Here is a 13,216-nt window from a genome sequence, read left to right as displayed (position 1 = left end):
TCTGAAAAACATACACAATATACATATAATATACATTCTGCAATATACACTGGAAAATCTTAGTGTCCCAATCACCAGTGCATTATCTTAAAGCAATATCAATTGATCTTAATCAGAGCCAGCTCAACAACACAGATTTAAAAACAGACTAAAATTATTGCGTTTACTTAACAAAGTATAATTAAAGGATTTTCCTATTATAAGGCTTTGCATCTGAGCATATGGTAAAACATTAATGAAGGACAACCTTTTGAGCTGGATAGGTATTGTTTCCTCCATAGATGAAGGGAACTCAGTTCCTAATTTCAAGCTGGATGTCTGAAGTTAGGCACCTGAATGGCATGATATTCTAACTATGTTTGTTAGGTGTGCTGAGAAACTGAGGCCTGGGGTAGGAACCTAAATTGCTGTTATGTTCCATAACTGGGCATCCAAGTTACCCAGTGGCAAAGAGAGAGACAGGTTATTTCTAAACTGTAGGAACTGGCACGATGTCATAACTAAGCCCCAAATCTGTGTTGGAATATCCACCAACATGTCTGCCCCACTTTCCACACAAAAAAAACCCAGAAGCATAGGTGAGAAGAGAACCTGGCACATCCCAGACTTGTCTTTGAGCTAGGATAACTCTGGAATCAGGCCTGTACTGTGCAGCTCAGGACATACCCAACCTGCCTGTCAGCTGTCCTAGTGGTGTAGGATAAAAAACAGGCTTAGAATTCAGAAGATCTCAGCTTCTAGTTCTGTGTCCTCATTTCAGTTAATTAATGTTCAGTTCCGTGTTCCTCTAATAGAAATAATGTGGAACCTTTGGCAGCTGCTCTGTAACTATTATTGTTTCAGTAGGTTCAAGGCTAATTGAAGAAAATGAAGATAACATTTAAAATTCAAATAGGAAAATAAAAAATAAAACTCTCATACAATAGGATTTTTTGTTGTTGTTGTTCTTAGGCATGCCTGCAGAAACAACCATAGCCATTTGCTCCATGATTATGGGAGGAATTTTTGAAAAATTTCCTAAGCTGAAAGTTTGCTTTGCACATGGAGGTGAGTAATACACCATGTGAAACACCTGTTATTTGCTGAGCTTGGTACAATTGTATTTTCTGGTATGTCAGCTAATAGGGTCACTACTTTAAGCCTGCCATCAGCTGAGTACTGTTACCCTAAAGAAGATAATCTATCAGATCGGCTGCTTGTATGAACACTCTCTAGCCTGTTTCAGCCAGCGTTTGAACAGTCACAATAATCTTTAAGGGAAATGAGGAGGAAGGGGAGACAGGAGATGGTTTGGGGAAAGGGACAAGGAAGCAACAGGAGGAATTTGGGCATCACAGTAGTGAAGAACTGGGGAAAATAGTGGGGAAAGAAGCTAATGAAGGGGAAGGAATAAAAAATTGCTGGTGCAGAGTGTTTTCTTTCTAAATAGCTGACAGTAAAACTTACGGATCTCTGTTGATAATGTGCCTTTTTTTCCTCCTGCATATTTTCAGCTTCTGTTACTAAAAGTTTTTTCTTGCAGGTGGAGCTTTTCCATACACAGTGGGGCGAATCTCCCATGGATTCAACATGCGCCCTGATTTGTGTGCAGTGGATAATAAGGTGGATCCAAGAAAATACCTTGGTTCATTTTACACAGACTCTCTTGTCCATGATCGTGGTGCACTAAGACTGCTAACAAGTGTAATAGGAGAGGTGAGTTTTAATGCTTCCAGAAGCAGGCGAGTCATTCTTTATTTAATTCTTTATGAAATAGCAAAAGGGGAAGAGAAGAAGAAAGTAGGAAGAAGACAGCATATTCATCCAGTAAAATCAGAACCTGAGCTATTAGAAACTGATGGCTTCTGCCACGTTGATAATGGGTTTACTATATGGAGTTATTGAAATGGTGGTTTTAATCCAAGAACTCAGGCATTGTGAACCTTTGTTCAGTGAGGCTCGTTACTTGTGTAAGGTTGTTCAGGATGGGACTGCAAGCAAAGACTGCTTCATTTGCAGCCTTGTTTTCAAATGGCTTAATTTTCAAATTCAACAGTATAGTTGAGGAAATCAAATTGTATTTCCACTTGGGAAGTTATAGGCAAAAAAAAAAGTCAGTAATAAAGTTTTTGTGAGGATCCTGGAGAGCACAGTAAACATAATGGTTTGCAGAAATATTAAAATTGTTAGAGTGAAGAAATCTTTGTAGTTTAGCAACCTGCTTAAATAGGGTACAGCATGGGACAGAAAAATCCAAAAACATTCAAATAATTCCTTCTCACTAGTAAATGCTCAGGAAGGGGTTGAAGATGGCATCACTCATGCCAACTTCCAATAGATCACCACAAATCGATGAGAGATCCATGTTTCTGTCCCACAGCATTCTCCTGGCGAAACTGGCTGCTTGTGGCTTGGATGGGCACAGGCTTTGCTGGGTAAAAAACTGGCTGGATGGCCGGGCCCAAAGAGTTGTGAATGGAGTTAAATCCAGTTGGCGGCCGGTCACGAGTGGTGTCCCCCAGGGCTCGGTTTTGGGGCCACTCCTGTTTAACATCTTTATTGATGATCTAGATGAGGGGATCGAGTGTACCCTCAGTAAGTTTGCAGATGACACCAAGTTGGGTGGGAGTGTTGATCTGCTCGAGGGTAGGGAGGCTCTGCAGAGAGATCTGGACAGGCTGGAGCGATGGGCTAAGGCCAACTGTATGAGTTTCAATAAGGCCAAATGCCGGGTGCTGCACTTCGGCCACAACAACCCCCAGCAGCGCTACAGGCTTGGGGAGGAGTGGCTGGAGAGCTGCCAGTCAGAGAGGGACCTGGGGGTGTTGATTGACAGCCGGCTGAACATGAGCCAGCAGTGTGCCCAGGTGGCCAAGAAGGCCAATGGCATCCTGGCCTGTATCAGAAATAGTGTGGCCAGCAGGGACAGGGAAGTGATCTTACCCCTGTACTCGGCACTGGTGAGTGCTGTGTTCAGTTTTGGGCCCCTCACTACAAGAAGGACATTGAATTACTCGAGCGTGTCCAGAGAAGGGCAACGAAGCTGGTGAAGGGTCTGGAGCACATGTCGTACGAGGAGCGGCTGAGGGAACTGGGGGTGTTTAGTCTGGAGAAGAGGAGGCTGAGGGGAGACCTCATCGCCCTCTACAACTACCTGAAAGGAGGTTGCAGAGAGCTGGGGATGAGTCTCTTTAACGAAGTAACAAGCGATAGGCCAAGAGGGAATGGCCTCAAGTTGCACCAGGGAAGGTTTAGACTAGATATTAGGAAGCGCTTCTTTACAGAACGGGTTGTTAGGCGTTGGAATGGGCTGCCCAGGGAGGTGGTGGAGTCCCCATCCCTGGAGGTGTTTAAGAGTCGGGTCGACATAGCACTTAGGGATATGGTGGAGTTGAGAACTGTTAATGTTGGGTTGATGGTTGGACTAGATGATCTTCAAGGTCTTTTTGAACTTAGACGATTCTGTGATTCTGTGATTCTGTGATCTCTGGACCTCATGAAGTTTGTGCAGCTGGCAGGCAGATACCTACTAGATGTCAAAAATAGAAGTGCAAGTTCTGACATTGACTTTCTTGTCTCAACAACTGTATTCCTGTTTCCTGTACATTAATTTCTAGGCTCACATAGTATTTTCTCACATATGAGGCTGTCGCTGTCATCAGTACCTCTTCTATGACCAAGTTCACAAAAACAGCTAAGCTGAATGTTTTCTTTCTCTCTACAGAAAAGATACTGCTGATTTCCCATTTTCATCTCTAGCAATCTGAACAGGTTACTGCAATAAATCTGTACTAGAGCTGGTACAGAAGTGACTTGCCTAGGCCAGCCAAAAATAATGCAGAACTGTTGCTTTCTTTATCATGGTACTCTGAGCGCTGGTCTCAAACCTTTGAAGTCCATGGGTTTTCAGTCTGTAGCACACAGAAAATCTGTAGCTTTGAGACTGTACTTCTGCCTGCAGCTCTACAGTACTCGTGCCTTTTAGGAAAACTTAGCATTTGAAGATTCGTGAAAAATTCAACAATGTGACAGCACAACTACACCTTGAAAAAATGCTATAGAAACGTTTTTTTTAAATGTATAGATATGTACACATACAATAACACTATGGATCTAAGGAGAGGAATAGAATACCTCTTTCTTAAATCGACCATGAACGAAAAGTAGATTTATGGCAGGAGCCCCATAAAATGTGTAAAGAAACTACCATGCAGCCTAGTTCCATTAGAAACAAGTAAGATTAAACACAGGTCGGTTTACTTGTCAAAAGATCTGCTAATAAACTGTTAGTATTAGAAAGTTCTTATCAGTGGGTATTAATCTGGGTGGCATTTGCCAAGTTCTTTCTGTACATATAGACATGTTCTAGCTTTTTTGGGGGGCAGTGCTAGGCCTAATGAACACTGATGGAGAGACCTCTGTGACAGGGATGAAGTTTTAGGCACCAGATAGGTTACTAACAAAATACTAGGGCTCCAGCCCAATACTGATTTCTGTTAATTTCTGTTACCAACCTCTAAATACTAAATACATCGTGGTCAGCAGTCCAGGACGTTTTACTGTGCGTTACCTTTTGAATCTAACTGTAGCTTAGAGTAATCAAGTGGCTTTCAGTAGTTTTTACAATAGATTTAAAAATTTTACCAGATGTGATGTGCACTTCCACTTTACAAGATACCCAAAGACTTACAGAGTAACAGCACTTGCCTCCAATTATCATCTTTTCTGGGAAGTCTCCCCAAATCTAGACCATGTTCATCCTAAGGATATTCTTGTTCTACATGCAGTTATAACAGGGATGAGTCTGGCTCTTGAATTTTGAATTGCCATGTTTAGGTGATCAAATTCCCTTTTTATTGCCAAGGAGATGAGATCACTTGCTTGTTTCTCTTTTTTTTTTTTTCCATTTCAAAATGTTGGGAGACGTGTTTTGCCATTGTTAGAAAGACCTTGGTGAATTAGAAGCTGTGTGACTCAGCATGACTGAGATCCACAGATTCTTTTTTCTGGGCTGGTTCTGGTTTTAAGCTGAGCTATAGATGTCAAGAGCAAGGCAGGCCAGAAAGTACAACAGGATGTTTAATCTATTGCCGACAACTTTTTTTCTGTTTTATTTTGTATAGAATGGAAGTCTTGGAGCAGTTCTGCTTTAGAGTAACAAGTTAGCTTGCTTTAGAGAACAAGTTAGCTTTACATCTCAAGGCTCCTGTAAGCCGTGGCTGTTGTGGGAATGCTGCTGTCTTTGCACCACACTTAAACTGTAACTTCTCAACTTTTCTTCCAAAGAAGCAAGACACAGACTCTGGCCCTGAATCATGATTATTCTTTGCAACTGAAATTTAGTTGTTTGAGGGAGAGGTAGGTTATGGATTCTAATTTGATAATCTCAAAGTCACTCAGCAATAGCCTCTCTGATGTCTTGTTTATTTTATCAACAGACTTCTGAAATTAAGTTTCTTAACACAATAAATTTGACCAGTTACTACATGGGATGTTGGTATTTTGTTTAATTCTCCTCTGAGTATTGTGAGCTCAAGCAATGTGACATCAGGTGGAACCCCAGTGCTGAAAAGTCATGAGTCAGATCCCCAAAACTTAAATACTTTTAACAGAACTTGAAAAAAAAGTAAATTTTCTTCCTCTTTTTCCCAGCCAAAGGCATCTTGTCCTTGAAAAAAACCATTCACATCATATTTTCAAACTTTATAACCAGGAAGATTAAAAAGTTCCCTTTTTTTCTATTGAAATTTGATATTCTCACAAAATACCATTCCATGAGTCAAATGCTTAAAGAACCACCAAATACCTCAGTGTTTTCAGTGCAGTCATGTGTTGGCAGAATAATACATATAAAATGAATAAATGCTGGGCTAAAAACAATGTGATTGGGTCTTGAGGATGACACTGAAACTTTATAAGCCGAAGGTTTGAAATAGGACAGCTCTCTAGAGTATTGCTAAGAGCCATGCAGGAAGGGCATCAGTGTGTGTAAAGATGTGCTTAGGCATGGCTTCAGGTCCTGAGGGAACAGCCATGACCTGGCATCAGAATGTAATGTGTTGGCTTTGAGCTTATGAATATTAAAATCCAGTGACAGCTGTGATGAGTCATGTACATTTAACTTCATCCCTTAATTTTGGGTGCAGGTTAATCAGAGCCTATCCCAGTTAAAGGAAGCAGAAATACACGTTTCTGAGAACAGCAGTTTTGCAGTCTTATAAAATTCGGAGTCCTTTGCTCCCCTCATGATGAGGTAGCATGAAGTGAATATAAATAAACACAAAATCCCTAGTGATGCTGGCTATAAAAAGTGAAGAACTGGGCTGACAGGGGATTAAATGATTCAGTATATCTCTGCAAAAACTTCCCCGTGGTGATTCCCCAGGAGCCATCCCCCAAGGGTGGGGATGTTCTCCTACAGCCCCCTCATCCCCCCCATCACCCTCTGGCCAGAAGTTGGAGCTGAACTGGCTATAGCAATCTGGCCTTGTTTCAAGATGCATCCTGACAGTAGGAAAGAAGGTGAGATTCAAGGCAAATACAACTTTTACTAATAAAAGAGGACAAACTCATGCTTGATGCTCTTTGAGATTCATTTTAAGATCCAGGTCCCTATTATGGTGAAAAAAGTTCTGTTGAGTAGAAGGGTTCACTGAGGTTAATCATTAGCCATATTTACCTTTCTAAAAGGAGAGATGCACTAACTAACTATAAGTCCTCTAGGGAAAACTGACTTTGTTGATATACTTTGGAATAATATAATAATACATGTGTTACACTAGGAGTATTATTTATCTGCAGAGACTTCACAGGACTTCTCTGAGGCTGGTTGCTTTAGCAGGTATTGCAATCCCTTTTATAGATGGGTACAAAACTGAAGCTCAGAGAGTTTAAATGAATAGCTTATTATCACTAGTAGCAGAGCAATAATGCGGCTTCTAAATTTTGCTTCCTAATTTACAGCTCTTCGTTTTACTGCTAACAAATATATCACATGATTAGCTGTGAAACACTTTAAATTAGAGGAAAAGAAAGATATATTTGAAATAATATATATATTATTCCAGTGGGGGTGTAGGATTTCTTTCTGCTTTGGTATACAGGAGATGTAAACAAGAATGTACAAACCTTCCTGGCTTACTTAACCTTGACTAATAAACAGCTGGGCAACTACTGGATTTCCTTCTCCTTTGCTTAGAAATGCATTTTCTCATATAAACTTAGCATGTTGATTGGTTTGGGGTTTTTTTGTACATGTCATACATTTGTTTTTTATATCTGAAGAAAATGGCTTGGTATCAGATTGAATATTATAAATAAAAGAATGTATTTAGCTGCCTAAAAGTACACACATCCAAATATATTTTGATTAATCTACACTCAGAACTTGATTTAGCATACGGAGGGTATAAATTTCCCTATTCTAATATTATGGCAAGACTTCTATAATAAATTATAATACAACAACATAGGACAGAACAATAGAATGTGTATCTTCTGTTTGGATTTCCTCTAAGGTTTTGTATAGGTTCTTTCAGAGACTCTCCGGTGACACCTACTGGAGGTAAAAAAATAAAAATAAAGCAGCATTTGACAAATAAGAACGAATCATTTCATAGAATAACTGAATTATGTTCTCTTCATCCTATTTCAGTATTGATAACTGAGTTAAAATATTATAACAAGTGCCCCAAAACCATGAGCTTGACTCCAAATTCATGAGACATTTAAAAACATGTATTTTTAATGAAAACTGTGGTTTTCAAATATTCATGTCTCCAGGAGGTGAAGCTTAAAGGAAAATAGAGTTTTGATAAAATCAAGAGAGTTGGTGGTATGCACTCTCCAAGGCAGATAAAATGGGGAAATATCATTCCAGTGTGGAAAATGAACCTATAACAATGTGGACCTATTGAGGATCCGCCTATTTCTTTTCATCTCTGATAACAGGAATGATGCATACAGATTTTTATTGAATTTTCTTTTCACTGACTTGCTTTCAGAAACAAATCATATCATGTCACTCATATTCTCAGATACATGTTTCAAACGCACAGCTAATATCCAATCCCAGTTAAAGGCAATGACATTTTAAAAAAATTACAGACTTCCAAAAATATATGAAATTTTGTAAATGAGATTTCGGTTCTGTTATCTGAAGCTGAATACTAGTTAAATTAAATTAAATACTTTTTTTTTATTTACGTGTTTGTGGTAATTCTGTATTGTACCGTGCTTTAAGTAGTATCACATTGCAATTATTACAGCTTTTAAAGTATCACACAAAAGATAATTTTGATTGGTTTTTAATTTTTATTACATGTTCTTCTCACACATATATAATTTTAAGTTTGAGTGTCTGTGTGTGTGTAGTCAACAATTTCAAATTCAAGGATGCAAATCCAAGCATCTTTTCTGGGTTTGGTGGAGAACTTCCTGAGATTCTCAATGAAATCTGTCAAAAACTCTCATTTTGGACTACAACGGCAGTGCAGAGCATGCAATGAGCATGAAAAATAACCAAAAAGTAAGTCAAAAACAGAAGGAAGAATTCTGTGTATCCTTTATTGGCCATTTAATTATGGCAACACTTAACCAAGATTAATCACTGCGTTTTAGGCAACCTACTTGCAGAAGCAGTATGAGTAGTGTAGGAGAACAATAGATGCCTTTTTGTTACAGTTCAAACCAGCACCACAGTACAGAAAATCAGTCTGAGTAAGAAATTACCATTTGTGTTGTATTCACCTGAGCAACATACACTTATTCCCAGGGGCCTGGGATTTGCATTTTGAACTTTCTGTGTGTCAGAATAAAAATACACCAAACGTTAGTTAGACACCACAAAAACGATTAACAAAAAACCTGTACTTTTTTCAAACTTAAATTCACACAATAAACTCCTGAGTCATTGTTTTCAAGCTTTGTTTTTTTCCTATTGAAAGTTGGAACCCAAAGATGATCTTCATAGTCACTTTCGTAATTAATTATTCCAATATATACATGTGATTTCCTGTGGTTTATTATAAATTCCTGAAAGCACGTGCAACTATATTGTTTAATATTACTACAAAATGTATAACTTTGTTTTTATTATTACCAGAACAAAGTTATTTTGGGGACAGATTACCCTTTTCCACTGGGGGAACTGGAACCTGGAAAATTGATTGATTCAATGGAAGATTTTGACAATAAACTGAAGGTATGATCTTTATATTTGGGGTTTTTTCCCTCCTTTTTAAGCCTCTGGTTTTAGACCTGAGATAAACCACTGAAAAATCAGTGTAGTACATTGATTTCTGCAAAGACTGGAAGAGGCCCTTCGATCTCTTTGCAGCAGTTCATTTTAAGGGGCCATTAAAAACATTTGAGTAAAATATGAGTTAAGCACACACAAACTTACATATGTGTGTTGTTTTTACAGGATAAACTCAAGGGTGGAAATGCTCTGGAATTTCTGGGTCTTAGCAGAAAACAATTTGAATAATTATGAAGATATTAAAGAGACAAAACTTCAGAAATAACGCTGAATCCTTAGGGATATTTCTATTTCCATGTGCAATTACACAGATGAAAAATAAATTTTACAGGTATATTACAGTCTACTGTTATTTCCAAAACAAAAGCAAGGGTACTGGAAATGAGTATGCACAGGTATTTCTGTGCATTTGAGGATTTAAATTGTCTTTAAAAAATTCTGAAATCCCTGCTTTCACAAAAAAAGGAAAGATTTCATCTTTTGCAGTTGTGATAAGAATCGCTGAAGGAGTAATCAATGTCATGTTATTAGGACTTGATTCCTGGGAAGAAAGAACTGAGAAAATTATGACCTGTATCCATTACATTTCAGTCTTTAATATGCCCAATAAACAGAATTTAAAAGAATCTTAAACCAGAATTTAAACAGAATTTTGTTGATGCCCAATAAAGGGCAACATTTGCCTTTATCCACTGATTGAAATTGCAGCATACCACACTTCAGCTCAGCACGGCGAGCACATGCACTACTGCTTTGTAAATGTTGTGATAGGATGAAAAGGGTCTGTGTGGAGACTTGTACGTTTTAGCTGCCGCCTACACCACTGGCAACTTATTAATCAGAAACAATTTGGACAATATGGTTGTAGGTGGAGAAATAATGTATTTGTGTGGGTAATACTTTGTGCATTATTGTCACTGTCAAAATAAAAGCTAGTGTTTAGCAACAGTATGGTTTAATGTTCTGTTCCGTAAAAATACTTCCTAAAATTAAGGTTGGATACTTTAAGTGTTGAAATGTGAATGCTCTATCTGCTTTGAGTCCTTCTATAGGAATGGAAAGATCGTTTACTTTATAGACTATTGACTGAAATAGGTTTATCCTGATTATCCGGTGTCTGATGCACAGGCATCCTCCTCCTGGAAGGATTTTGTACTAGTCTGAAAAATACTGATGAGTGCTTACAGTCTCCATTCCCATGGGATCATTTGCTACGTGTGGTTTCACCATGCTTCTCTTCAGTCTTAGAACACTCCAGGAAAAATAGTATTAGACAGATTTTGTTTCTGTAGCTGTGTCCATAACTGTCATTTTGTCACAGGCTGAACCTGAAGGATTTTGAACAGCATCAGTTCCTGCTGATACCAGTCTCTGTTGGACCACAAACAAGGCTTTGTCCTTCTTTACAGTGTCAAAAAAAAAAAAACAAACCAAAACAAAACATGGTTTGTGCAGGTTAATTATATGTTTTCCTAGCTATTGCATTTGGATCTGTACTCTATTGCTCTCCAAATATATTCCATAGAAGACTGCTGGACATCAGAAACTGAAGTAGACATCAGCTCACAGGTTTAGGCCCCGGGAATACTAGGTTTTCATGTAAGAGGAAAAGAGGACCTAGATAAAATAGCTTTAACAATATTTATCGTCCTCAGGTTCGCAAGACTTCTGTTGACCTTTTTTATTTAAATATCTACACACAAGCATTGAGTTACTTAAATGCATAATTTTTCAACCAGATTGTTTTAATTAAATTTCAAAGCAGAAGGCAGGCAACTTCGTTCTGATATAATATTCTTTTCCTTCAGCATATTTGATCTTCACAGATGTTTAAATGGATTTAAAAGGAAAATACATTGTGATTCCTTCAATACATTTTAATTGGATTAATTCTTCAGGTTTTTTTACAAATGACACCAGTCAAGTTAGTGAGAATGCAATATTGCATCTTTGGGGACCAAGGCCTGGAACTTCTCCAATAGCAAGAATGGTATTTAATTACCTTAACCTGTGACTGAATGGGTGATTGCAGCACTCTGCATGGCAATTAATTAATGTGCATACCCTGCATGAATCATACTCATTATGTACTGTCATTATTTAATGATATTCTACTTATTCTTGATGTGTTAAGATCTTTAAGACAGGGATACATATAATTTTTCCTACATCATCTTTTTTTTCATTAACAAAGCTAATATAAAATTCTAATCACACAATCAGACGAGAACATTCTTAATACTCTTCCACCAATTATTGAAGGAATAAAAAATGTAAGTTGAACACCCAAACTCCATGAGTTTTACACAGTGATTTACCAATGAGGTAAAACATTACACTTCGAGATTGTTAAAGACAAAAAATATGAAGGCAAAGATCAGCTCCTAATTACAACAGAAGTCTTCATAGTTAAATTTCCTCTGCACGTGCAAAATTTGAATGATGATTTACAATTGGGAAGATAAGGCAAGTAATGCATGTCTGTCTGTCCATGCTGCATTATATGTCTGTGCATCTCATTAGTATTGTTGGGTCCAGTTAGAAAATTCTAAGTGCTTGTAGAAAATGCACTGAAGTTGTAAAAGAACTAGTTGTAATTAGTAATTTTAGGTGAACCAAACTGCTGTAGAGTGCTAGTGACATATGCTAAACACAAGAAGAACACTTGGAGCTCTCATTTTGATCCATGATGACCAGAACTTAAGTAAAGACAAGTACCTTCGTACCATTTGAACCCTGAATCCAGTAATCTCAAGCTACTGCTGAAAATCTGTAACTGAATATGTAAAGCAGTTGAGTTTTCTCTCCTGTGCACATGAGTGCCCAGTGAGAACTATCTGCAAGCTGCATTATAGTGGGTGTTAAAATAGATTTAAATGGAGTTGCTGAGTGCTTGAGACGTAAGGAAATTTAGGAGGGCTATGTATTTGCCTGAAGGGAAGGTAGAATGCTGCGTTTCTTTACCCCAAAGCAGTGAGAGACAGAGGTTCGGCTGTTTCATTCCAGCATGTTACTGCGTAGGCTGTCACTACTTGGGCACCTGAGTTCACCTGGGGATGAGTTGAGGCTTAACAACAGCCATGTAAAAGTAACGTTTGCTAGTATATTATCATTTAAGAGTGAAATAGGAATGGGCCAGATGTTTAGAAAGTGATCTTAGTTCTTAAAGTTAGCTGAAGTGTAACACGGGAGAGGTTCGGACAAGCCCCTGTCGATACAATTGTGAGCATACGCATCTTCTCCCTGCGTTGGAGAGTCATTGACTTGCTGGGGCTGTTAATCTGGGAGGACACAAAGTATCACCAGACAGCTTTGATTCTGCCTTTCTAGCACTGAATTCCTGAGAAATAGTACCTCTGGAAGTTTGTTATTGCTTACATAGGGGTGATTATCATATACACCATGCACTCGAGATGCAGGAATTGCTGTGTGATTCGTAAGTATTCCTGCCACTTAAGAATGCTTTGCCTAGATGTTTTCTACTACCAGTACCAGGGAATTACAGGCACATGCCCTGCACAATCTTGACATTTTTCTTGCAGAATGAGTGACTTCAGATGAACTAAGGACCTTTCCGCCATCTCTCCGCACCCTCTATTCCCTGTTCTTTACTCTTTCCAACACAGTTAGCATTTCCAAGTATTTTAGCCCTTAAAACAGATGTTCTTTTATTCCAGCGCCCTTGTACAACCCCTTCCAAACCCGCAAGGACCAGAAAGGCAGCTGAGCGTGGGAGGATCGTGCTTTCTGCATAGCACATGGCATGCAGGCAATGTGAGGCCCCCTCGCAGCCAAGCGCCACAGGCCTGCCTCTAGCTTGTCATCCTAACTCCATGGCTGTCCCCTACAGATGATACTTAAGGTTCACTCTTTTGGGAATAGAACTTCAATTTTTTCTGAAACACTACAAGTCAACGGATGTCACATAACCAGTGGCATTCATGCTGGGAGACTGAGATTCACTCAGTTTTAAGGAGG

At 38.7% G+C, this 13,216-nt stretch overlaps 1 protein-coding gene across 4 annotated transcripts in view; it reads left to right on the top strand.

The window, feature by feature from the left end:
* ACMSD (aminocarboxymuconate semialdehyde decarboxylase) overlaps positions 1 to 11,316 on the top strand; it is a 51,992-nt gene extending 40,676 nt beyond the window's left edge. For 3 of the 4 annotated variants that reach the window (XM_074828602.1, XM_074828603.1, XM_074828601.1), the window contains 4 exons: positions 952 to 1,047; positions 1,523 to 1,695; positions 9,083 to 9,181; positions 9,404 to 10,186. In XM_074828602.1, coding sequence (XP_074684703.1) covers positions 952 to 1,047; positions 1,523 to 1,695; positions 9,083 to 9,181; positions 9,404 to 9,466 — 431 coding nt within the window. In that variant the 3' untranslated portion in view covers positions 9,467 to 10,186. Of the gene's footprint in view, positions 1 to 951; positions 1,048 to 1,522; positions 1,696 to 9,082; positions 9,182 to 9,403; positions 10,187 to 10,559 lie in introns of those variants that run through there. The other variant, XM_074828604.1, reaches the window with a different exon arrangement.
* Positions 11,317 to 13,216: the final 1,900 nt, after the last annotated feature.

This window comes from Strix aluco, chromosome 6 (genome assembly GCF_031877795.1).
Source record: "Strix aluco isolate bStrAlu1 chromosome 6, bStrAlu1.hap1, whole genome shotgun sequence".
Taxonomy (NCBI): domain Eukaryota; kingdom Metazoa; phylum Chordata; class Aves; order Strigiformes; family Strigidae; genus Strix; species Strix aluco.
The sequence above is the reverse complement of the archived record's forward strand: the minus strand, read 5'-3'. Positions and strand labels throughout refer to the sequence as shown.